Source organism: Xenopus laevis, chromosome 8L (assembly GCF_017654675.1).
Source record: "Xenopus laevis strain J_2021 chromosome 8L, Xenopus_laevis_v10.1, whole genome shotgun sequence".
Classification (NCBI taxonomy): Eukaryota; Metazoa; Chordata; class Amphibia; order Anura; family Pipidae; genus Xenopus; species Xenopus laevis.
Window position 1 is genome coordinate 118112010 of NC_054385.1, and position 27959 is coordinate 118139968.

Below are 27959 nucleotides of genomic sequence, written 5' to 3' on the forward strand. Positions count from 1 at the left end.
CAGAGCTTGTGTTTGTTTTGGCATCTTTTCATATTCAGAGGGACAAGTAACATTTGTGTGGTAGAACTGGTAATATGTGTGTGGAGTTTACTGGAAACACATTATTTTGCACCCAACGCCCCAGTTGCAAGGCCACACTACACAATTTAAACTCTTTGTCTGTGAGTAGGTTATTTAGAAAAGTGTTCTTTCACTCGAGTACTAACAACTAAAAAATGCTGGCTTTCCCTCCATTTCTGATATCTGCTATTATGGCCCTCTACTCCAGCCCGACGGCGCAGGTTAATATTCATGGTTTTCTGTCAAATCCCTTCTCCTTATCTAATGGTACCAGGCAAGGGTGCCCCCTTTCACCACTGATATACATCCTGAGCATTGAACCTTTGGCCCAGTTAATAAAGAGCTCACAGCGGATTAGAGGGTTGTCACTGGGGCCCCAGGAACACAAAATTCTACTGTTTGCTGATGATATAGCCTTAACGATCACTAACCCCGTCATTGCTTTACAGGAACTGTTTGACTTGATTGGAAAATTTGGTGACTTATCCCACTACAAATTGAACATTGCTAAAACTCAAGCTTTACCGATATGTATGCCTATTGTTGTGGTGGACTTGTTGAGACGCAAATATAGCCTTGATTGGCAGGACACGGCCATTACTTACCTGGGGACAAAAATTACAGCGGATCCCACTCAACTGTACCAGCAGAACTTTGCCCCATTGCTCACAGATACTCAAACCACCCTCCAAACGTGGAAGACCACGTATGTGTCGTGGCTTGGCAGAATTAATGCAGTGAAGATGCTTATTCTACCGCGCATTCTGTATAAGTTTAGGGCACTGCCAATACCCCTTTGCACTCCCTTTTTCCACCAACTCCAGCGGATCTTAAACTTGTTCATCTGGAATTATAAAAGGCCGCGGCTTTCACAAAAAGTGATGCAAGCATCAAAACGGAAAGCTGGCCTGGCCTGCCCTAATGTCCTCACGTACTACAGAGCCATTATTTTAGATCAACTGGCCGATTGGCACTTACCCTCAGGGACGAAACAATGGGTTGACATGGAGAATTGGATATATAAACAGGAATTTGGACATACTGGGCTATCCCACATTTGGACTATGGGAAGACATCACCGCTCAGCAATGGAACATTTGCCGTTGTCGATCACAGCAACTCTTCTCGCTTGGTATGTTGCTAGACCCAATCGTAACTTAACTATCCCACTGTGCAGCCTTGTGCCACTTCACATCTTGGCGGAGTCGGTTCAAGACTTAAATCTCGGACATTGGCTAGACATGGGCATCACGAAAGTGGGTGACCTTTACGACTGTGATGGTTTCCTAACATTCTCTAAGCTCCAAAAGGCTTATGGTCTCTTAGATGTACAATTGTACACATACCTACGTATACGACACTATTTCCAGGCGCATCAATGGTTGGGGAAGCACCGGCCCACCCGGTTTGAGTCTAAATGTTGGACGCCTATATATAAAAATAAAGGCACCTCTATTATATACGATTTATTGCTACAGCATCGTGTGGATGAGGCCCCTGCCGCTCTTGTACAGTGGCAATCGGATTTACAAATACCGTTATCGGTGGACACTTGGAATCGGCTTTTTCGGCAAACCTCTAAGTTTTCGAAAGCACTTAACCACCATGAACTAACATTTAAGATTATGTATAGATGGTATATGACCCCGGATAAGATACAGAGAGCTTTTCCTAATTCATCCAACTTATGCTGGAGATGCCATAGTGCTGTGGGGACAATGTTACATGTTTGGTGGGCCTGCCCACTGGCGCAAAACTACTGGTCCGCCATCCGGGACTATATCCGTCAGCATACGGGCATACTCACCCCGTTTCAACCTGCTCTGTTCTTATTGGGCCTGGGAATTCCCAAGGTGGACCGAAGGGCCAAGAAATGGCTTATCCAAGCACTCCTAGCTAGCAGGAGCCTTTTAGCACGATATTGGAAACAATCTGCCCTGCCTTCCATCCACGAAATATCTAAGGAGGTTGAACGCATCCAATTATACGAGCGAGTATTCTGTTTTTGCCAACAAAAGTCGTTCTGAAATGGATCCAAGGAGATCTGAAACTATCCCCTATGGGTTTTGCTCTACGCTGTGATAATATTGTGGCCATGAGACTCTGTAGGAATATCTTTATGATGTATATGAGGTTCCCAACTGCATTTTTCTTGTATGACTTACTGTGCTTCTGTGTGGCGGCCAGATCTCCTTCCCTCCCTCCCCCCCCCTTTCTTCTCCTTCTCCTTCTCTCTGAAAAATTGGTTGTATGACTGATCAAAAATTGTTAATAAAAAAAAAAAAAAAAAAAAAATGCTGGCTTTTAGAATAGATAATCTTAAAAGGCTGGTTAACTTTCAGTATGTTAGTCGCTAATTTTAAGCAACTTTGCAATTGCCCTTAGTTTTTACTTTTTATAGTTTCTGAATGATATACCTTTTTCTTCTTCTTTTTTTTTTTTTTTATAATCTCTTTTATTTTTCAAAATTAGATACATTGACAGAGAATAATGTAAATATCATTTTCAGTACAGAACATTTCAACTGGTTCACATCAGTACAGCTTCATTCAGTATAACATACATCAAAAGCATTGTTTTACTCAAGGTTGTAGAAATACATTCCATGGGGCCCAAATTTGTGTATGTTTCTCTACCCTGTCTTCTAATAAAGCCGTTAAATACAACAGATTCTGTGTTTGGGTAATTCTTGCAATTACGGCATGAACATCTATAGTGTGTTGCAGCCAGTGTTTCGCTAAATTGGTTCGTGCGGCAACTAAGATTTGTCCCATCAAGGTATTCTGGAGCTTCGTGAGGGCTTTGGATGGGCAAGCTAAAAGAGTCGTAGTGGCCTCAGGGACTATATGCGTATGAAATACTCGCTCAAGTAGGCTAAAAACTTCTGCCCAATATTGCTTTGCCACAGGACATGTCCACTAGATATGCAGATAATCCCCAACTGCTGTACAACCCCTGAAGCAAGAATCGGGAGTGGAAGGATCAAAGCGATGTTTCCTTGCCGGTGTGAGGTGCCAACGCATCAGTACTTTATATGTAAATTCTTTAATGGCAGTATTAGGGGATATCTTGGAAACAGTATCCCAAATTAGTGACCATTCATGCTGAGATATAGAACGCCCCAAATCTTTCTCCCAATCTAGCATATATTTAAGGGGCTTTTCCACATCCGTGGAGACTAAATATTTATATAGTAAAGAAATAGTACCTTGCATTTTCCCAGCTCGTTGAGAGCAGGTTTCTAACAGAGTTGGAGGTCTAGACTTGAAGGAGGGGTCAACAGAGCGAATGAAGTGCAGTAACTGAGAATATCTATAAGTTTCGCTCTCTGGCATAGATTTTACAAACTGTAAATACTGAAATGATTTAACACCCATAGTCAGTAACATATCTTGTATTCTATTGATGCCATTTGCTTTCCACCATTGAAATGCCGGAGTAGCATAGCCGGGGAGAAAGAGCGGGTTATTGTGTAATGGAGTGAGAATACTATGAGATCCGGCCGGTTGAAATTTCCCTCGGTTGTCATGCCATGTGCAAATGGTGTGTTTCAGAACAGAGCTAATCACGGGGACAGACTTAATGTGTGTTTTATCCGCCCACAGATAAAATGACAGGTCCGTGGGATGTGCTAAAAGTGTCTCTAACTGGACCCATCTATTCTCATAAGGCGGTAGATGCCATTGTGTGGTCTGGGAGATCCTCGCAGCCTTATAGTACAACAATAAATTAGGTAAACCCAGACCCCCTTGTAATGGAGGCCTGTGCATAGTTCTCTTATTTATACGTGGTGGTTTATGGGCCCAAATGAATCTGTTAATTTTAGTTTGAAGGTAATTAATATCTTTTATCTTAATCGTCACCGGCAACGTACGAAACCGATACAAAATTCTAGGTACTAAGGTCATTTTTACTGAGTGGATTCTCCCAAACCACGATATAGCGTACCTGGACCATTCTTCAAGGTCCTTGATATACCTTTTTCTTCTAACTCTTTCCAGCTTTCAAATCGGGGTCACTGACCCCATCTAAAAAAAAAAAAAAAAAAACGCTCTGTAAGGCTATACAAATGTATTGTTATAGTTACGTTTCTATGTAGGCCTCTCCTATTTATATTCCACTCATTCAAATCAGTGCATGGTTGCTAGGATAATTTAGACCCTAGCAACCAAAATGGAGAGCTGTTGAATACAAAGCTGAATAATTCAAAAACCACTAACAATAAAAAATTAAACCATATTACAAATTGTCTCCAAATATCACTCTACAACATACTAAAAGAAAATTTTAAGAAAAAATTAAGTCTAATTGAAAAAGTTACTGCGAATTAGCCAACATACTGTTAACGTCAAACTGAACCCCTTTAAAGGATAAGTAAACCTTAAAAATAAGTGAATGTAAAACTGATGAGGGGGCTAGTCTAAGCACGTTTGCATTGTGCATTCATTATTTATTTATTTTTTAATTTCAAAATATTAAAGGTTAAATGTACTGTTAACGTTAATTAATTTTGCTACAACAGCGCCACCTGCTGGTCATTTTCCCACCAGTCTGACCACCAAGTAGTCAAGGAAATTGTCAGGAGAAAGAAAGAGGCTGCTCTGATGTTCTTCTGCTTAGGAAAGGTTTCTAATGTTTTTCCTACGCAGAAGAAAATCGGAGCAGCCTCTTTCTTTCTCCTGGAAACTTCCTTGACTACTTGGTGGTCAGACTGGTTGGAAAATGACCAGCAGGTGGCGCTGTTCTAACAATTCATTCATATTAACAGTATATGTACCCTTTAATATCTTGTAATTAAAAAAAAAATAAATAAATAACGAATGTACATTTGCAAAGGTGCTTAGAATAGCCCCCTCATCAATTTTACATTCACTTATTTTTGAAATTTACTAATCCTTAAGGCTATATTCTATGTAGGGTTTTTTTTATTTTTTTTATTTGTAGGTGTTACTGTCCCTTTAGGCTGGTCACACATGGGCTGATACCCTGAAGTTATCACTGATCTGCCAAAAAACACTTACATATCCCTCTATATATAAAGGCGGGTTTTGTCTGAACCTGGACAAATACGCTGGTATTTTTATAGTCGAGGTTGCCATTTTGCAAGTAAATGATATTGCATTAACGGAGAACTAAATCCTAAAAATGACATGCCTTTAAAAGAGAACTAAAACCTAAAATGATTATGGCTAGGAATGCTGCATAGTGAAACCTCAATTGTATATCTAATTTTACACAATTGTTTTTGTGATCCCACCAATATATAATGTAATGTGTTTCCCAGATTTTACACCATTTTTAATGGTCCCCTCAAAAAACATAAAATGATTTCTACTGTATTTTATATACTCAACTGTACCAGCCCAGAGGTTCATCAGCCCTATAAGAGTAATGGTCAGTGTCTTAAAATTTGTCCATAGAAGCTCCCCATGTTGTTGAGCCGTATTTTAGAGTGTCAGTGGCACTGCACGTGCTCATTGTGCTCTGGGCTGCTGCTGAGAAGCTAAGCTTAAAGGGGAGGTTCACCTTTAAGTTAACTTTTAGTATGTTATAGACTGGCTAATTTATTTTTTTTATAGTTTTTTGAATTATTTGCAGTTTTCTTCTGACTTTCTAGCTTTCAAATTGTGATGACTGGACCCTTCTTATAAGGCTACAAATGTATTGTTTAGGGTTGCACCGAATCCAGGATTCGGGATTTTTTCAGCAGGATTAGGATTCTGCCAAACCAAAGCTGAATCCTAATTTGCATATGGAAATTGCATGACTTTTTGTCACAAAACAAGGAAGTAAAAAAAATGTTTTCCCCTTCCCACCCCTAATTTGCGTATGCAAATTAGAGTTCTGTATTTGGCCGAATCTTTCACAAAGGATTCGGGGGTTCGGCTGAATGCAAAATAGTGGATTCGGTGCATCCCTAGTATTGTTATTGCTACTTTGTATTACTGATCTTTCTATTCAGGCCTCTCCTATTCATATTCCAGTGTCTTATTCAAATCAATGCATGGTTGCTAGGGTCATTTGGACCCTAGCAACCAGACAGCTGAAATTGCAAACTGGAGAGCAGCTGAATAAAAAGCTAAATAACTCAAAAACCACAAATAATAAAAAAAACATTTGCAAATGGTCTCAGAATATCACTCTCCACATCATACTAAAAGTTATGGTTGGGCGGGTTCCGACTCGCTATGACTTTAAATAGAATACTGCATTTGCTTGAACCCGCCAGAGTTACACCCTGAGTGACTGGTTCTGTTTGCTCACTGTATTCCTGCCATATCCGGGACACAATGGAATAGGAGGGGAAGGAGCCTGGATTAAAGGAGCAGTTTATAATTTAGTAATTAACATGATTCTATTTACACAGCAGCACCTTTGCCTTTTAACAGCGGGACTTTACAGTACAGGTATGGGACCTGTTATCCACAATGCTCAGGACCTGAGGTTTTCCGGACTAGAAAATGATTTAAACATTAAATAAACCCAATAGGCTGGATTTGCTTCCAATAAGGATTAATTATTAAAGTTGGGATCAAGTACAAGCTACAGTTTTATTATTATAGAAAAAAAGGAAATAAAATCTTGGATAAAATGGAGTCCAGGGCGACTTCCTGTAATTCAGAGCTTTCTGCATAACTGGTTTCTGGATAATGGATCCCATGCCTGTACTGTTATATTATTACAGAGAAAAAGGAAAAAAAAATTAAAAATGTGGAATATTCGCATAAAATTCTGAGCTTTCTGGATAACTGGTTTCCGGATAACGTGTCCCATACCTGTATATGCCGGCCCTTGTATTGTTATAGGTTACCTTTTTTCCCAGAAAGGATAGGACCTAGCCAACCCCACTTGCCCAACAATGCTCGGATGTACTCTGTATAATTTCCAGGCTTGGACCTTGACTCCTCTTTGCTGATCTGCCCTGGATCCTTTGTGGCTACTCCATTCTCATGCACTGTATAGTAACACTGGAAATTGTACTATTTCACCATGATTAGAAATTATATTCACTGCCCCCAGTGAAATGCACTTTCTTTGTCATTTAAAGGAGAACTAAACCTTAAAAATGAATGTGGCTAAAAATGCCATGCTTGTCAATAGCAGCAATGATCCAGGACTTCAAACTTGTCACAGGGGGTCACCATCTTGGAAAGTGTCTGTGACACTCACATGCTCAGTGGGCTCTGAGCAGCTGTTGAGAAGCTAAGCTTAGGGCTCGTCACAGAAAATGAGGTTGGTCTGTAATATAAGCTGATGCTACAGGTTTGCTGATTATTAAATTCTGATGCTAATTGCACTGGTTTCTGTGCTGCCATGTAGTAATTATCTGTATTAATTACTAATCAGCCTTATATTGTGACATTTCTATTCTATGTGTACTGTATATTGTGAGTGGGTCCCTAAGCTCAGTAAGTGACAGCAGCACAGAGCATGTGCAGTGAATCAGCAGAAAAGAAGATGGGGAGCTACTGGGGCATCTTTGGAGACACAGATCTTTACTGCTAAAGGGCTGTGGTTGCCTTGGGCTGGTACAGAAGCACAAAACATAATGTACAACATTTCTAGATACTTCTTTAGTTTATCTTTCCTTGTCCTTTAATCCCATAGTCTTATGTGTCTGTGACTCGGAAATCCAACATAATTCTGTGGACAAGTAATCTCATTTAATGGTCGGCTAAGGCTCAACCTAATGTGTGTGTTCAAGGTGGTTTACTGGATTAGGGCTTGTTATCATGTTGCTATGGGATGCTGGGGTGCAGCCATTCCCCCCCCCCATCAAAAGTGTTGTGTGAATGAGCATGAGGGGTTCTCTCTTGCTCTTCCAACAGGACAATTATAAATGGCCCATTTCTTCTCCTCAATGTGGTCACCCATCTCCGCTATGCCATCCTGGGGCGTGCCCACTTCATGCGCCCACATTGAAACCTCAATTTTAAGTAGCCTGATTTTAACACTTCCCGCATTTTACATTTTTTATTTGTGGTCTCGACAATTTATAATGCATTTCAATCTGTGCATTTCCCTGATTTTAAAGGAAAACTTTAACCCCAAAAAGAGTATTTAAGCAACAGATAGTTTGTCTTATATAAAATAATCTTAACAAACTGATAGATCTATCTCATCTAGAAGAAAAGTACGGTGGCCATGGAGTTCAATGAGCTGCATTCGGATGCTGCACTTGAGAGCTCAGTAGCCTTGTTTGTCTTTTAAAGGGCATGTAAAGTCAAAAAAATTAAATCCAATTTTTACTTTCTTTAATGAAAAAGAAACCTATCTCCAATATACTTTAATTAAAAAATGTGTACCATTTTTATGAGAAACCTGACTGTATGCAGTGAAATTCCCCTTCATTTACTGTTGTCGATAGGAATTGTCAGACGGTCCCTAACTGCTCTGCAGGGAAACAATCATACTTATGAACAGCAGGGGGAGCCCCCGCCTTACTTCCCAGCCATGCAGAACTCAAGCAGCTTTGTTTGTTTCCCTGTAGAGCAGTCGGCGACTGTGTAGAGATTTGTATTGAATTTTTTTTTACCTTTACATCCTCTTTACTGTTTCCAACTCCAGCTGCAGGAGACAAAGCTCATGGAGCCAGATTTAAACAGATAAACTGGGATTCTATTTGGAGGATTATTTTGCTGCAGCCACTGGTTCTGCAGAGTTGGAGAAAGTTTGTATTAAACAATACAAAAACTATAAAATCCACATTAGATTACATGACAACACAGGACCCAGTGCAGTCTGTATATTCTGATTATTAATCAGTCTTGCTGTATCGGCTTCTGGCAGATATTATTTGACGTGTGCGTTTTTGATAATTTATGATGATCCCTAAGCAGCCCAGACCACACTGAGCATGTGCACAGTCTTGGTCTTGCAAAGATGTTTAACAAAGTTACAAGATGGTGACCCCCTGTGGCCAACTTTGAAAGCATAAATCATTTGTTTGATTAGGCTTGTGGTGCAGTAAGTTCATGTTTATGTTTAGTATACAAAATACAGCATTTCTAGCCTTGTTCTATTTTACACTTTAGTTCCCCTTTAAGGAACAGTTCAGTGTGAAAATAAAAACTGGGTAAATAGATAGGCTGTGCAAAATAAAATAAAAAATACTAATATAGTTAGTTAGCCGAAAATGTAATATATAAAGGCTGGAGTGACTGGATGTGTAACATAATAGCCAGAACACTACTTCCTGCTTTTCAGCTCTCTAACTCTGAGTTAAGGTGGCCATACACGGATAGATCCGCTCGTTTGGCGATGTCGCCAAACGAGCGGATCTCCCTCCGATATGCCCACCTTGAGGTGGGCAATATCGGGCTGATCCGATCGTGGGCCCTAGGGCCCAACGATCGGATCCTAGCGTTCGCCAAACGGGCGGTCGGATCGCGGGACTGCATCAACGAACAGATGCGGCCGCGATCCGACGGGATTTTTAATCCCATCCGATCGAGATCTGCCCGACTTTCGGCCAGATCTCGATCGGGGAAGCCCGTCGGGGGCCCCCATACACGGGCCAATAAGCTGCCGACTCGGTCTGTCGGCAGCTTTTATCGGCCCGTGTATGGCCACCTTTAGTCAGTGACTATAAGGGGGGCCACATGGGACATAATTGTTCAGTGAGTTTGCTATTGATCCTCCACATTCAGCTCAGATTTAAAATCAACAGTTATGACCCATGGTCCCCCCCCCCTCAAATCTCTGATTGGTTACTGCCTGGTAACCAATCATTGGAAACCAAGAGAGCTGAAAAGCAGAAAGTAGTGTTCTGGCTATTATGTTACACATCCAGTCACTCCAGCCTTTATACATTACATTTTTAGCTAACTAACTATATTAGATACATTATTTATTTTGCACAGCCTATCTATTTACACAGTTTTTATTTTTACACTGAACAATTCCTTTAATGTGTAACCAAGTATTTTGTTCCTTTCTCTATTTCCTGCAATGGGGTTTCCTTGTCTTTGTCTGATTGCTCGCTGCAGCCATAGTGTGACAGTAGATAAATGTAAGGTGTGGCAAGGGAAAGCTATAACCTATATGGAACCAAGCTCTTTATGCCACCTGCATGCAATAGAGAAGCAATCGTGCCATGTAATTGGGAGCCATAACTGATAAGCCATTGATGTAATGTTTCTTTGTGACGCAGGGTTACACATCCTTCTGGAACGATTGCATCTCGTCGGGCCTACGTGGAGGAATCCTGATCGAGCTTTTCCTGAGGGGCCGGGTGGTCTTAGAGCCAGCGACCATACGGAAGAAACGGCTGACTGACAAGAAGGTGTGATTCTAAACCGATAATAATGATAAAAATGGATCTCAAACCCAGTGTTCCCCAGTTCTAAACCGGACATGGGGAGGTTACGGGAGGCAAGGTGTGCGTGTGAGCGAGTGAGAGGGTTCTTTTTGATACGCCATGTTTAGTTTTGCTTCGTTTTCTTAGCCACGGTCACTTTAATAATGATTTATTTGTAGTCAATCCAGGGCAGTGTTTAATATTTCACCATTGTGTTTGTCCACTCTGGGGCACTGCTCTAGTGAGCTCTACACCTTGTATGCTGCCTTGTGAATACTAGGGTTCGGGTTTCGGCCTTTTTCAGCAGGATTCGGATTCGCCCGAATCCTTCTGCACGGCCAAACCGAATCAGAGTCCTAATTTGCATATGCAAATTAGGGGCGTGGAGGGTAATCACGTGACTTTTTGTCACAAAAAAAAAAAAGTAACAACATTTTTCCCCTTCCCACCCCTAATTTGCATATGCAAATTCGGATTTGGTTCGGTATTCGCCTGCATCTTCCACAAAGGATTCGGGGGTTCGGCCAAATCCAAAATAGTGGATTTGGTGCATCCCTAGTGCATACTGTACCTCTTTCTGTCTAATTCATCTGCAAGGTATCCCAGTTCACAAGATGGCAGCATGCTGGAATAGTTCACTGGTCCAATGTGTGTTTTTTTTTTTTTTTAAAGAAGATATTCGGAATTCTAATCTCCATGGGGCGCCTTACAAATCCTCAACCCTCAGGTCTGGAATGCCAGAATCCACAGATATTTCAAAGTAAACCCCTTTTTAAAGGGCTGGTTCAGCTTTAAGTTAACTTTTAGTATGTCCTAGAATGCCCAGTACTAAGCAACTTTTCAGTTGGTTATTTTTTTTTATAGTTTATTTGCTGCCTTCTGACTCTTTTCAGCTTTCAGATGGGGGTCACTGACCCCATCTAAACAACAAATGCTCTCTAAGGCTACAAATGAATTGTTATTGCTACTTTGTATTATTCGTTTTTTCTATTCAGTCCTCTCTTATTCATATTTCAGTCTTTTATGCAAGTCGGTGCATGGTTGCTAGGGTAATTTGGAACCTAGAAGAAGATGAAACTGCAAACTAAAGAGCTGCTGAATAAAAAGCTAAATAACTCAAAAACCACAAATAATAAAAAATTTAAACCAATGGAAAATTGTCTCAGAATATACCTCTCTACATCATACTTAAAGTTAATTTCAGCGATCTGGTTGCTTGGGTCCAAATTACCTTCGCAGCCGTGCAGTGATTTGAATGAGAGGCTGAAATATGAATAGGAGAGGCCTGAATAGAAAGAGAAGCAGCAATTAGTAGCCCTTACAGAGCATTCGTATTTTAGATGGGGTCAGTGACCCCCATTTGAAAGCTGGGAAAAGTCAGAAGATAAAGGCAAATAATTCAAAAACTATAATAAAAAAAAAAAACCTATTTTGCTTAGAATTGTCCATTCTATAAAATACTAATAGTTAACTTAAAGGTGTACCACCCCTTTAAGCTTACTTCCATCTGTAACATGCTAAAGAGTCTAAATGAATGATAGCCTAGTGCCCTGTAGATAAAATGGAACATCTTTCCCAGGATTCCCAGTGTCTGAGCAGACAAAACTCCCTTTAATCTTCAACCCCTAGAGAGCACTCGGAAAAGCAGGACAGAGTTTTCCCATTCCCTCCGTGCAAGTCAGACCTACTGATTCAGCACAAAAGGAAATCCACGAGAATCGTTTCACCGTGTTGAACTGTAGTCGCCCACTTCCTACTCGTAGGCCACTAAATGCCCTACAAGCTGTCCTGGCAGTGAAAGGGTTCATGGGAAACTAGTGTAACCACTAAGTGTAGTCTTTACTAACCCACACCTGCTGGCCATGTTTATTTCCCCTGTTCCAAGGCAACCTAAAAACAGTGCAGTATTGTAAAAAATACATTTTTCGGCACATGATCCAACTCCGAATTGGTGTAATCCCATGGCCTTTACTTAAGCAAGGTGTGTGGTGTGCAGGGGATCTTTTAAATCCAGTAGCAAATAACAAACAATTAGCCAGCACGGTTAGCTTCCCAGACCACTTAGTCACCTTAATGCAGCGCAGTTCTTAATATAGCCCTCATCAATTATTAAGCATAATAACACTAATTAAAAAGGAACAAGTGCTGAGAATTAGCCATTGCAGCTGCTGTATGTGCCCCAGAATTACATTCATTAACAATCTGATCATTTGGCTCACTATATAACTATTGCTATTGGCCCCCTGGGGCATACCACCCACTCCTTGAAGGGGATGTAAAGGCAAAAAAAATAAAATCCCATTTTTTACTTTCTTAAAGGGGACCCATCACCCAAAAAAAATATTCAAAATCCTATTTTATTACATTAGTCAAGCAAAATTAAATTTAATTACACTGTATAAATTATTTGAATCTTGCTTCCTTCAGTTTGCAATTTCAAAATTATAACTAGAGGGCAGCAGCCATTTTGTGGACACTGTTATTAAGGCAAGCGTTGCATCATGTCAGAATCTTGTTTGTGCACCAGAATGGGGGACCCCATGTCCTTCCCCATGCCCTGGCTACACAATTAAATGGTAAAGAGAACGGGGGAATATGTTGAGAGCAGTGACATCTAGGAAGTGCTGAATGGAAAGTGAAAGTAATTGTCTGCCCCGCCTCTATGCCCATGGCATAGAGGAGTGGCAGACAATATTTGATTGACAGCTGAGATTTTTAAATGATTTTACAACAGCTATGAATGCTTTAATCAAAAATAGAAATTGGATTTCATGTTTAATTTGAAAAGGACTTTTCTTATACAGATTTTTGTGTCTGGGTGACAGGTCCACTTTAAATGAAAAAAATTGGAAATATCTCCAATATACTTTAATTTAAAAATGTGTACCGTTTTTATAAGAAACCTGATTGTATGCAGTGAAATTCCCCCTTCATTTTATTGGCTCTGATTGCCGAGGATAGGAAACTTCAGACGGTCCCTAACTGCTCTGCAGGGAAACAATCATACTTTCAAGCGACAAGGGGGAGCTCCTCACCTTACTTCCCAGACCTCGAGCAGCTTTGTTTGTTTCCCTGTGAAGCAGCCGGCGACTGTGTAGAGATTTATATCCATAGACCCAGTGTAGTCTGTATATTCTGATTATTAATCAGTCCTGCTGTATCGGCTTCTATGGCAGATATTATTTGACTTGTGCTGTTTTGATAATTTATGACAATCTCTAAAATTAATCTCCCAACTGAAGCCCAGACCACGCTGAGCATGATTCAATGTGTAATAGTTTATCTCAGATCGACTGATCAGAAAGCCAAGATCTAGTTTCAATGGTCTTTGCAGCAATGGTGTTTTGCAAGGATTATAGCAGAATGTTTGTTTCGCTGCATGCTCCACCTAGTGGCAATATGCAGAATCTATTAGAAATACTCATAAGTAATGTGCTATGCTAGTACAGTATAGGGGGTTATTTATTAAAGTCCGGATGACAAAAACTCGAAAAATTCAAATTTGCTTTTACTATAAAATCCAATTTTTTTGTGGGGAAAAAAAACACTAGAATTTTCAGATATTTATTATACCTCGAGAAAAAGTCAGAATCCGAAAATACTCCATCTCTAAGCTGTCGGGTCTTGTAGAAGTCAATGGCAAAGCTAGAAATGTTGTAAATTATGTTTTGTGCCCAAGGCAACCACAGCCCTTTAGCAGTAAAGATCTGTGTCCCAAAGATGCCCCAGTAGCTCCCCATCTTCTTTTCTGCTGATTCACTGCACATGCTCTGTGCTGCTGTCACTTACTGAGCTTAGGGACACACTCACAATAAATATATATATATATATATATATATATATATATTTATATTTATATTTATATATATATATATATATATATATATATATATATATATATATATATATATATATATATATATATATATATATATATATGTGTATGAACTATGGAGCTGCCTATAATTTTTTTAAGATGCCAGAAAAATATAAATGTACATGTTATAGAATTCTATAGAAAGAACCAACATGTGTCTTTCTGTGAAGTCTAATATATTGAGTTCAAGCCACAGTTATACCTATAATGTCTGAGTACTGAATGGACTTCTTCTCACCATATCATCATAACTGGGTTTTGTATTGGGTCGGAGTTGCTACAGCTTTGCTCCGACCATCTCATTGTCACAGGCACTGTTGAAAGCGCACGTTCTTCTTATGTTTCCATAAGCAGTAGGTCAGAATTATCGAAGAATAATCTATTGGGTTAATTCTCTGTGTCTTTTGCCCAAGACTAGACCCAACAATTCCCTTTCTGCATGTTTTTGAGCTGTGAGTTGCTGAGCCAGTGTCAAGGAAGAGAGGGTTGAGCAAAGAGGATGTCCACCCTCCAGGCCTTCAGCTTTTGTTGAGCTACATCTCCAGCCTTTAAGTACTGAAAGAGCTGCAAGACGTAGTCCATTGTTTTGGGTACATGGCATCACCATTCCCAACTTGTAACTTGCTGACTCTTTGAATTTCTCAGGTGCTGCTGAAGTCCGATAAACTCACGGGAGATGTTCTGTTGGATGAGACCATAAAGCATATGAAGGCAACGGAACCCGCAGAAACCGTGCAGAGCTGGATCGAGTTACTCACAGGTGAGGATGAGCATCTGTCGAGCCGCGTCATACTATATTTGTGTGAATTTACTCTCATTGTCTGCCTAGGGAGGCCCACTGTAAATCGAAAACATTGCTTACTGTATTTTTAGCCTATACTGCTGATATCTCCTATTGGTCACATGAGCTGCAACCCACAAGTTTCCCCATGTTGCATGGCTTCTACCTTTTCCAGATATGTATTATCTACAACTTGCAGTGTAGCAATAATAGAGTAATAATAGCTCCATAATAATAACTCTAAAATAATAAGTGACTGAAGTTTATCAGAGCACACGTCACATGACCTGAGGGCACCTGGGAAACTGACAATATGCATAGCCCCATGTCAGATTTAAAAATTAGATATAAAAAAATCTTTTTTGCTCTTTCAAAAAAACATTTCAGTGCAGAATTTTGCTGGAGCAGCACTATTAACTGATGCATTTTGGGGGGAAAAAAACAAGTTTTCTCGCAACAGTATTTAAAGTATTGGCATGACGTTACACACTCCGTTATTTACACTTCTTTTTTTCCCCCAGGTGAAACATGGAACCCCTTTAAGCTGCAGTACCAGCTGCGTAATGTCCGGGAACGCATAGCCAAGAACCTTGTGGAGAAGGGGATCCTCACCACAGAAAAGCAGAACTTCCTTCTGTTTGACATGACCACCCACCCTGTCACCAACACCACAGAGAAGCAACGGTTGGTAAAAAAGCTTCAAGAAAGCCTGCTAGAGAAATGGGTCAACGACCCCCACCGAATGGACAAACGGACCCTGGCCCTGCTGGTGCTAGCGCACTCATCTGATGTTCTGGAGAATGCCTTCTCTTCCCTCTCCGATGAGAAATATGACATGGCCATGATCCGGTCCAAAGAACTTTTGGACCTGGAACCAGATACAGAAGGAACGAAACCCAACGCCTGCGAGATGATCTGGGCTGTGCTCTCTGCATTTAACAAATCCTAAACGGCAAAGGCAGGAGAAGACCTTGGCTTCACAGGACGGAAGGTGAACTGTGAAGGACATTTTGTTGGGGTGGGAAGAAGACTGAGGTCAAGGACTGCTTTTTAGCAACATTTCTGGGAAATTGCAGCTTCTGGCTCTTTGGCCTCTGACGTTTTGATTTTCCTGAGCCTCCGCTACCAAATCCTTTTTAAAATTATCCAGTGCGTCTAAAATGCAAATCTTTATAAAGTCTGAGCTGCGCTCCAAAAAAGCAGTGGAGTGGGACCATGAGGAGTCCATGGAGGAGATACTCTTGTAAAGTGCTATATTAGTGGAAACAAACTCAGCCTTGGGGCCTTACAGATCCTTCCTAGTGCAGTTGTCCAGAATCTCCATCTTTCACAGCCATCCCCACATCATCTACCCATAATGCTCCTTGGGCCCAAGCGCATTCCTTATTTCTCCAAATCGGACCTGCAGGTGGTACGAAGTATCTGCAAACTTGAGATTCGTCATTATTAATCCGAGCTGTCCTGTTAACGTTCTGTTGTTTAGGGCTGTAGGAAAAAGTGGCGCAGAGAATGCGCCACTTTTTTTTTTTATGTTCGTCTCTTCTTAATTTAACCTTCTCTTTGTCAGCAACGATGGAACAAAGTCGGTGATTTCAATGTTCGCAAGGTTTTGTCGTGTAATTTTAAAGGGTAACAAAAGGTGGATTCTGTTTCACTGCGCAGAACGGATCGGTGGGCGGAAATATGTGAAGTACGCGATGAATGATGGGGTGAAGATTTGTTTTGTTAGGGGTGCTTAACTAGAGTGGCACAACCTGAGGGTATCTCAGCAGGCCCTGGGTGTCCATATGTACTGAAAGAGAGATTGTGCCACTGTTGCATGGCTGGACGAGAAGACAGTTGCTTGTCGTAAGCATCTTCTTAAGTTTACCTTTAATTTAATGCTTAAAGGGGCACTATCATTATATTTCCCTTTATAAGCAGGTCCGGCTTTCATAAATATGTCTCCGTTCGCTTGTTTGGGCCTGGTGGTTGTCTCTCTCCCACTCGCTGCTATCCATTAATTTCATTCATTCCACGTCGTCCAACGGCGTAAACAATGGAAACCTTGAGGGCTGCTTTCACGCTCCGTTATCGAGACAGCGCCAGCCATGGCTAACCGTAATAAAATACAGGCGGAAAAGGAGACCCCCAGTGCTAATCTGCTCAATGTCCCAGATTTCGAGGCACAAATGAAATTTGATTAATTTGGTAGTGTCCCTTTAAGTTTGAGATTAATCTTCAATACTGTTATGGGATGCACAAAACCATAGAAATGAAGCTGTATCCAATGATATCCACACCAAAAGCCATATGTACATCCCAAGCCGACACATCGCCCCCCCCCCCAGATTGGGACTGATCAAAGCCTGGTAGAAAAAGGGGTTCAGACGCAGGAGACCTTGTATATTTTATCCATCGTCTAAGCCTTGTCCTCAAACCATTGTATCACTGTTGATTCTATAAATATATATAAATATATAAATAAGTTACTTTTTCATTAGCTGGTATATTCTTTTACTCTGATTGTGACTATTACAGACCGATTGAACTCCAAACCGTACATTACATTAGAATGAGCTCCTCGTACTTAAAGGTATATTACCCTCCGGGTTCCCCCGAGGTTTCGTTGATTTAGCTTGGAAATCGTTACCGTCGAAATCCATCTCGTGTAGGACCAAAGCGTAATCTAATGGCAACAATCTCTTTCATGGATTTTAGTCTTCGGATGATGCGTCTTTCCAATAAAAACTTTTGTTTGGTATTTTAAACCGGTTTCATGTTTTTTCATTCACGTCGCCAAAGGGGGGGGATTTCTCAGCAGGAAAGTCGTATACAATGTGGAGTTGACATTACAATTAGGAGCTCAGGTCTGGGGTTAGGTTCCAACCTAGTCCTGATTTGCCAGGAATTTTTGGGTTTCATTAATAAATGATTGCAGTTCTTTATGCAGTTGCTTCTCCCTCCACTAGATGTCAGCAGTGCATCTCTCTTGGATACTGGTTGTATAGAGGTTGTTACCTCTCTATTCAACTGAAGAAAAACGGCCTCTGTGTCAGTCACAGCATCGAACAAAACCCGGGATTCTGGTTCCATGGCATGTTTGATACACAGTATGTCGCTGCTTGTGCTGCTCTCATCGTGTAGGGGGAGAAGTTTTCCTGTTGTAGTTTCCACTTCCTGCTGTGATAGAGGCAATGGAATGTAGGCAGTGAAGGGTGCAGCGTGAAAGTGCTTCCCCCCTGCTTGTTTAATAATATCTCAAGGAATAGTGTCCCTACTGACCGTCTTTGTTATGAACCCAAGTAGTTAGATTTTCCTTTAAATGGGTAGTTTCCCCTTTACATTCAATTTTAGGATATAAAGTATGAACCAGTTCCATATAAATAGCTTTTCAATTGACCGATTAATCAAAATGCAGATAATGACTATTCTGCCCAGTTAGGGCCGTTTGGATAATAGAAGAATAACAACAAACGGTATTTTATTCTACGTGGTGTCGGGTTGGGTGGCAGGGATAATAAATAAAGCAATAGATCAGCACATTTACTGATCATGTGTATGATATTGGATTTTGCTTATTAGCTGGGGAATCGGCCTGAGTGATTAGGAAATGAATTTGCTTTGTGGTTTTGCCCTAAACAGTCCTGGCCCTGGTGCAGCCTCATCCTCCTATTAATATCCAATACCCACTCCATCATATCCATGGGCTAAAGGGAAATAATCCCATTCATTTGTGTTCAGCCTTCCATGCCTGCTTGTGGGCTCATAATGTAAATCCAGACTCTTTCACCCTGGAATTACGTTTTAGTATAATGTATCTATGGATATTCCAAGACTAGCTGCAGTTGCTCAGGCCTGGTTGCTAGGGATAGTGGAACCCCAGCAGCCAGATACCGGTTTAGGTTCTAGACCAAAATAAAACTGGTAATGATTCATCCCCCCAAAAGACCAGTTTGTTTCAGAATACCCTTCATTAATCCACATCATCCTAGCAATCCTCTAGTAAATACTAAGGTTAAAGGGGAAATGCATTGTAGACATTTAGTATATTTTAGATGGCAGCAATCTAGGCAACTTTGCATTTGGTCTTCGTTTCTTTTTTTCTTATTTTATAGTTACTTTTTGTGGGGTTTTTTTACCCCTCTAACAATCACCGGAAAACTTTACATCCATAGCCCATTTTTGTGACTTTTAGCTGCAGATTGTTCTGAAATGTCTAGGTTTTCTCAGACATGGATTTAACAGATGTTAGAGCCCTGGGTGTTTCTGCCCAGTCCCACCCCAAACCCACGTCCTTCACCTGAAACAGGCCTTTCTTTTATCTTTGAGCTCCAGGCAAACACCTACTTTATGTAAATCTACCACTGGGTATGAGATGTACCATTGGGATGAGAATCAGAAGGGGCTGATTTTTTGTAGCTGGAGCCCCTAACAATATAGAAACAATTAGGCACAAGCCAATGCAATCAGTGGACAAGACCCCTGTGTTTATTTAGTCAAACAAATAGTTAGTTTCAGGGGCGTTTGCATTGCCTTGAGTGCTGGTGCCTAGTTGTTTCTAAGTACAGAGGGCCCAGTTGGGCTCTAATAAGCAATTTCAATATTTATTGGCATTTTGGAAGTTTTGGAGTCTCAAAATGCATTTTCTGTGCAACCCAATTTCTCCAAGCCAATGTCACACCTGTACTTGTCTGAGAATGTATTGTGATCACATCCCATCACTCCCATTCACTCGAAAACACTCATTTCAGGCTCAGAACTTCCATGTGTATCTTATTCAAGCGCGTGGACGGCTAAAATATGCCAGCTGAAAACCAACTTGTATGACATAATGTTGGCCCAAGAGCTTGCAATCTACAGAAGGCGTCTTCTTATAGACAACAGTACAGTTAAACGCTAGCTGCGGATTGGTTGCTCTCAGTTACTAGAAGGGGAATAAATGTACCTATTACATTAAATACATAGTTAAATTGGGTTGAAAAAAAGTCCATCAAGTTCAACCCCTCCAAATGAAAACCCAGCATCTATACACAAACCACTCCACACCCCTGTTTCAATGACGCCCGGAACATAACCAACTGCTTAAATCACTCATGCCAGTTTTATTGTGCGCAACCATGTAAGATAGGGATAAGCAAATCTGAATTTGTGTCAAGGCCTAACGGCTCTAGTAGGTTGGAGTTGGGACCAAGGAGGAAGCTGAAGTGCAGACAGACAGGAAATAGTCTAATATGAGGTGCACAAAGGGTTAAGCAGATTAAGGTCAATATCCAGGCAAAATTTAAGGGCAGGCAGCAATCGGTATAGTTAGAAGTTAAAGCAGAAAGGTCAGGAACCAGAAATCAGTCTAACAGTAATTATAAAGCACCCAGGATGAACCTATATTCGGGCATTGAACCCAGGTCCTTGGCGTTATTTCAAATTTGGCGCCAAACCCAGCACAATGACATCACATGCTGGTGCAATGATATCACTATGCATAGTTACATAGTTAAATTGGGTTGAAAAAAGACAAAGTCCATCAAGTTCAACCCCTCCAAATGAAAACCCAGCATCCATACACACACCCCTTCATACTATTTTTTATACCCATATCTATAATAATTATAGAGCTTAGTATCACAATAGCTTTTGATATTATGTCTGTCCAAGAAATCATCCAAGCCATTCTTATAGTCATTAACTGAATCAGCATCACAACATCACCCGGCAGTGCATTCCACAACCTCACTGTCCTGACTGTGAAGAACCCCCTACGTTGCTTCAAATGAAAGTTCTTTTCTTCTAGTCTAAAGGGGAGGCCTCTGGTACGGTGATCCACTTTATGGGTAAAAAGGTCCCCTGCCATTTGTCTATAATGTCCTCTAATGTACTTGTAAAGTGTAATCATGTCCCCTCACAAGCACCTTTTTTCCAGAGAAAACAACCCCAACCTTGACAGTCTACCCTCATAATTTAAGTCTTCCCTCCCTCTAACCAGTTTAGTTGCACTTAGTCTCTGCACTCTCTCCAGCTCATTTATATCCCTCTTAAGGACTGGAGTCCAAAACTGAACTGCATACTCCAGATGAGGCCTCCCCAGGGACCTATAAAGAGACAGAATTATGTTTTCATCCCTTGAGTTAATGCCCTTTTTTATGCAAGACAGAACTTTATTTGCTTTAGTAGCCACAGAATGACACTGCCCAGAATTAGACAACGTGTTATCTACAAAGACCCCTAGATCCTTTTCATTTAAGGAAACTCCCAACACACTGCCATTTAGTGTATAACTTGCATTTATATCATTTATGATATATATGCATCATAAGTGCATAACCTGCATTTATCAACATTGAACCTCATCTTCCAGTTTGCTGCCCAGTTTCACAACTAAGACAAATCACTGTGCAAAGTGGCAGCATCCTGCATGGAACCTATAGTTCTGCACAATTTAGTATCATCTGCAAAAATAGAAACAGTACTTTTAAATGCCCACCTCCAGGTCATTAAAAGGGAACTAAAGTCTAAAATAGAATAAGGCTAGAAATGCTGTATTTTGTATACTAAACATAAACATTAACTTACTGCACGAGAAGCCCAATTAAACAAATGATTTATGTTTTCAAAGTTGGCTGCAGGGGGTCATAGTGTAACTTTTGTTAAACATCTTTGCAAGACCAAGACTGTGCACATGCTCAGTGAGGTACAAGGTACATCAGCCCTTTGTTGCTGAAGTTACTGTCCCCAATGACACTAGACATTTCATTTCCTTCGGCCCACTGGTTGCTGATCACATAAAATGGAAAGGACTACACCTCTAGTCCAACCCAATCCTTACCCAACGTGATTGCTCTATCAGTACCATTCACAAAGACTGGAAAGGTTAGGTTTTTCTTTAATGTTTTTGAAAGAGCAATGTATGTACTGGTTCTATGTCCAACTATCTTCTGACGGAGGCTTTCAGTGTGGCGGTCAATACAGAATCTGACTTTCAAAGTGTCTCCAAAGTTCCACCTAGAAAATAATAGCCTCCACCACTTAGAAGACAGTAAATCAATGCTGGTGCATTTTTGACATGCGTTATTGCAGACGCGCATAGTAAATGTAGTGTAAATAATAATGCACAATGTATGTTCTGGCGCCAGGGTATTTCATCTAAAAAATACAACATGGGGCACTTTATAAAAAAGGCCAGGCCATTAGGTGTATATTTTTTGGTGTCTTGATTGGATTATAAACCCAAAGAATTGGGTGTAACCATTGAGAAAGCAACTGGGGTGTATAGTCTTCCAAGGCATATGTGGGTCCCTTTAAGATGGCAGGAACTCTTGATACTTGATACTGGGTTGGTTTTAGAGGGTGAACCCCACTGCCAAATATTAAAGACATAGGGGCTTCACTTCTACAGTTCTCATCAATCAGGTTGGAGGGCCAAAAAGGAACAATAAAAAGATGGACATACTGTATTCGTCCTATATTAGTCAAGGTTCATCCAGTGTATGGCCACCTTAACAGTCTTCAGATGTTTTATATATATATATGATATATATATCAGGATTGTCACCCCTACAGCTTGAGGGCTACGGGTTGGACATGTCTTAAATCGATTTTTCCCCTCAGATTTGGTCCGTAACCTTCTCCAACCACCTCGTTAATTTATTTTATAAATTTTGATCCCTCCATAACATGGCCCCTGAAATATGATAGGAAAAGTATATTTTTCCCTCTTTAGTAATGCTTTTTTTTAAAAAAAAAAAAAATGAACAACATACAGCATTTTCTACAAAAAGTAAAAAAAAGAACAAAAGAAAAAAAATCTAGAATTACACCGGCATAAGAGGGAGAACGAGGGAGCAGGGAATGGGAGGTATTGATTGGTGTCTGTCAGGTACTGTAGAACAATGGAGCAGATTCATGTCTGGGCACTGCACCAACGCACAGATCAATGGGGACATCGATGCTGCAGGAAGGATATGCTCTGCATCCATAGCAACCGCACAGGGAAAGGCAATGCTGGGCCCGGGCCTCCGTTCTCATCGCTAGACATCCAGTGACCCAAATCTCTGTCAAATGGGCTCCCTGTGGGGCACTTCTGTAGACTGTTCTCTAAAAGAGGGAAAAAATATGTTACATATAGGTTATGATATGGTACCCTTTTGAAACTGAACCTTCCCGTTATTAGAATCCCCACTCCTTTGACTGTGTTGTATGTTCACAGTTAAAGATAATCACTGGGGTGTCTGACTTTATAAACATGGCATCTCTCTGCTCAGACAAACCAGCCATGTTGTACTTTGCTAGGTCTGAAGACTCAATGGAATGCTGTAGAAAAGTAACAAAAAAAGGTCCAAAAATATACACTTGAAAAAAGTCAACTTATCAAGTACCGACCTAACCTAGGTCACAACCAAAGGTATCATCAAGATTGTAACAATAACCACCCCCATGCAAAATTTCATGTAGGTTTCCCTACATGAAACACTTGGGTTACCATTGAAACCCCCCTTGAATTTAATTGGTTTTCTGATTGTGTTGAAGGATCTATTGATACTCATGGAGACCACCTTAGGTCCCTGGGACAGATGTGATCACATCCCCTGTAGAAAACCCCTGGGCTGTAAAAGAGATACACAATTATAATGGATATCTCCAAAAGATAGAATAGGGTTGTGTACTTGTATGTATCAACCATAGTGTGGATTATTCCATATTCCTATAACTCTGCAGATGTAGTGGTGGCTTCCAGAACATCGTTTCCCTGTTTGCTATGTCTTATTGGTAGGCAAGACTAGCTTGATAGATTCCATGGAAGATCTTTTTATAGAGTGTTCTTAACATAGGAGATCAATTAGGACCATTATAGGTGGCTTCTCATCAAGGTTGGAGGAGGACCTACAATACAGTGCTCCATACCAAGTATGGATGCCAAAAAGCATTACAGAACACAAAGCAGCTGCGTAGACCTGGAGAAAACCTACACTGCTCAGTTGCTGCCACATATTTAAGATAGCAAATTCCTAGAAGATAGACATTCTTGGGAACAAAAGCCCAAGGCTAAAGATCTTTCTCCCCAGGACACTGACATGATGATGCCTTATACTTCTATCTGTCTAGTGTACTCCCTGTGTTTGATTAAGATCCTTTACGATCTCTGGCTGCAAATTATATCAAACATCTGATGAATTGATATTTTGCTCATTATTTTATCATTATTATCCCAGGATTGGCAGGAAGCTGATAAACACCAATCACGATTTACTGCTTGGACAGCAGGCAAAGTGCCATCAAATCCGCAGTACAAGCACAGATCCTGTTGAGAGCTTCCCAGCCTTGACAGACTACCCCCAAATACATTATAAAATCAGCATTGCAATAGAAATAGAAGAGGAAATTTTTGCATTCTAAAATTGTTCTTAAAGTGATACTATTTATAGTTTGACATCAGCACTGGAAATCTGACATAATGGTTCCCAATAAGTTGAGAAGAAAGAGGAGACAAGAAAGGAAAGAAAGAAGCTTGGCAAATACCTAACAGTTTAGCTTTTTTCTGTTCTCCCGTGTGTAGGATCAGGCCGTTAAGCTCTCTTCAGCAGGAGGAACTGTTGTGCTGAGGCAGAGCTGGGCCCTGCCAACAGACAATGCAACACAAAGCCACCCCCAACTCAAAGAAAGTTTTGGAGAGCGTGGTGTTGCCTTGATGTTTTTCAACATGCCTCCCAACTCAAAGAGATGTCTTGGAGAACATGGTGGTTCATTTCTGCTTCCCAGCACTGTCCTCCAATTCAAAGAAACGTCTTGGAGAACATGGTGGTGCATTGCTGCTTTCCAACACTGTCCCCCAACTCAAAGTAAAGAAACGTCTTGGAGAACATGGTGGTGCTTTGCTGCTTTCCAACACTTTCCCCAACTCGAAAAGAAACACCTTGAAGAACATTGTGGTGCATTGCTGATTTCCAACTCTGTCCCCCAACTCAAAGAAAAGAAACATCTTGGAGAACACGGTGGTGCATTGCTGCTTTTCAACACTTTCCCCAACTCATAAAAATGTTTTTGAGAACATAGAGGTGCTTTGCTGCTTTTCAGCTCTTTCCCCCAACTCAAAGAAACACCTTGGAGATCATGGTGGTGCATTGCTGATTTCCAACTCTGTCCCCCAACTCAAAGACAAGAAACATCTTGGAGAACATGGTGGTGCATTGCTGATTTCCAACTCTGTCCCCCAACTCATAGAAATGTCTTGGAGAATGTGGAGGTGCTTTGCTGCTTTTCAGCTATTTTCCCCAACTCAAAGAAACATCTTGGAGATCATGTTCATCCAATGTACATTTAAATTTTTCAAGCTAAAAATAGAGGCAAGCCAACATCTTTATCCATGCAATTGTATAACTACATATTTTTTTATTGATTTTACAAATCACATATCTCATAAATTCCGAGTAAATTTTATATTTTTAGCAACTCAAGAATAGGATTTATGGGCAGGCAACACCGGATTATAAAGTGATAAAGATTTGGGAATTCTTCAGCTTTTAGAAGGTTTCACCTTGGAGGTCAACCTTTAAAAACTAGTATGAGTAGCTTGTGGTTTCTGGACAAACTAATAGATTAGTAAAATATTCATGAAACTGTACAGACATTGGTTATTCAGGCTGGACGGTGAGTGGTCTCAGAGCTTACATTCACATGATTAATTGGGCCAGCACTGATTTCCTCTTGCTCGCTTGTAGAGAAGCTTACTTATGGAATTCCAGGAAGCCACGGGGGCTCATCTTTCCCTCACTTCCAGGAATCCCATGCGTTTTTTCAAAGTCTCCCTAGAGAAGTAGGTTCCACTGGCCCAAAAGCTTTTAATGGTGTTACGGTAATCTTGCTTCTGTGCAACATCTGATACCTGCTGAAATGCATATGCCTCATGTTGAGAAATGTCCAGTGAAAGCTATAATTAATATCAGAGGATCAGGAGATCTATTTTCTTACGCATGCAACCATTCCAAAACAATGACAATCAAAGGAACCCATTGGCGCGATTGCTAAGGGGATATTTTGTAACTGTTGTTTTGTAAATAGTAGAGTTTTTGTGATGATGTCCATGAACAGAGATGAACATTATCTGTCCTTCAAATGAGGAGAAATGTTATAGCTAAGCTGTGTGTCCACCATATTTTTCCCCTGAAATCTACATGGCCATAAAATAATTACTAGGCATTGTAAGTGCAGCAAATTAGGCTACTTAAAATGGAACGTGTAATTCCTGGAGGACATAAAATAGGAGAGGGCCATGTGGGTACAATACACGGTTCCAAGGGACACAGGCCTATGATTAATTGTCCCTTGGAAACACAAAACGCGTAAGGCTTTTTTGTTTTATATTAATGATGTAAAATACATTTCAATGTTTTTTAAAAATTCCTTTTTGGCTCATGTGTACTACTAATTGGTGCCAGCCTGCAAGTATAGAATTTGGTGTAAAATCCCATTGCTGATGAACTGGGGTATATGTACTTGGACCCACCATTGTATGCAGTAAACCTAAACTGATGTCCACTATATTGATTACTTCAGTTCTCTGATGTTTCAATACAAGGTAACCTTGTTTAGCGTTGTAGTGAATAAAACCCACCAATCTTCCATAGTCGATAGCCCTGTCTTAACAAATGCAGAAACAACAACAGCACAACATGTGGTCAACATCTTTTGCCGTGTTTTCGGGGAGGTCCATGCCACGGTTTTTAAAAAAGCTGCCCGCTGATTAAATACGCTAGCGGCATGTCCCATTGCCTAAGTTTTAAACCACTAAACATATTTACGCGTCGGTCTAGTTTTTTTTCAAAACCGCAGTGCGAACTGCAACGAAAACTCTGCGAAAATATGCATGTGTGTCCGGAGCCTTAGCGCCATTGAGTTATATACAGGGGCGGAACTATAGAGGAAGCAGACCCTGCAGTTGCACGATGCCCAAATAATGAGCAATTTCAATATCTACTGGTAGAACAGGACAGCCTCTGAATATGTTTGGGGCCCTAAAATTAATTTGCTGTGGAGCCCAGTAACATCTAGTTACACCACTGGTCATATAAGTGCTCCAGTACGATGCAGCAATATAGAAGCTTTGGTACTCCAGCCTTTGCAACATGACCCTGCTAGTTGTAGTTTTAGTTCCACAAAAGTCTTAGGGTGGCCATAGACGCAGAGATCCGCTTGTTTGGCGATGTCACCAAACAAGCGGTTCTCTCCCCGATATGCCCACATTAAAGTGGGTGATATCAGGCTGAGACGATCGTGGGCCCTAGGGCCCAACGATCGGATCACAATGCATCCGAACCGGTGATCAGATCGGGGAACCGCATACATGCATAGGTGCGGCCGCCATCCGACAGGATTTTTTAACCTGCCCGATCGAAATCTTCCCGACTTTCAGCCAAATATCGATCGGGGGAAGCCCATCGGATGGCCCCACACACGGGCCAATAAGCTACTGACTCGGTCTGTCGGCAGCTTTTATCGGCCTGTGTATGGAGGCCTTTAGGGCTGAAGGTTCCATACTCCAGGTAGGAAGCTTATGTGGTTCACTGGCCCATAAAAAAGCAACAAATGGAAACCCTATAATGTAAAATATTCCATGTCATATGTATGCCCATACAGTTATGGCTTTATATGATTTTTGCATAGCAGTCACGGAAAAAGTCTAAATCATAAGTGACAGAAGATTATGATGGATCTCACTACGAAATCCACATCTTGCATGTGCTATAAAATGGGATTTGGGCTCCAATTCCGACTATTGACATTAGTATGTTCTTTGTGTATTTATGTTTTTTTTTTTCAAGGTGCTCCAGTTTGAATCTTAACGACATGAACCTGTGCGTGTGTCTCCATGGACCATATGCCAGATGGGAAGAATAATGATTTATATTAAGTGTTGTCCAACCAGTGACCCGTCACTTAATCTGAATGGTCAATGGTCAGAATCAGTTTCC

General features: G+C 40.8%; 1 protein-coding gene across 5 annotated transcripts in view; it reads left to right on the forward strand.

Annotated features, from left to right (window-relative positions):
- The window catches only part of golph3l.L (golgi phosphoprotein 3-like L homeolog), a 37182-nt gene extending 19414 nt beyond the window's left edge, over positions 1–17768 (forward strand). For 3 of the 5 annotated variants that reach the window (XM_041571840.1, XM_041571839.1, XM_041571841.1), the window contains exon 3: positions 510–2730. In XM_041571840.1, the coding sequence (XP_041427774.1) occupies positions 510–2087 (1578 nt within the window). In that variant the 3' untranslated portion in view covers positions 2088–2730. 5 annotated transcript variants of the gene reach the window in all.
- The last annotated feature ends 10191 nt before the right edge of the window (positions 17769–27959 follow it).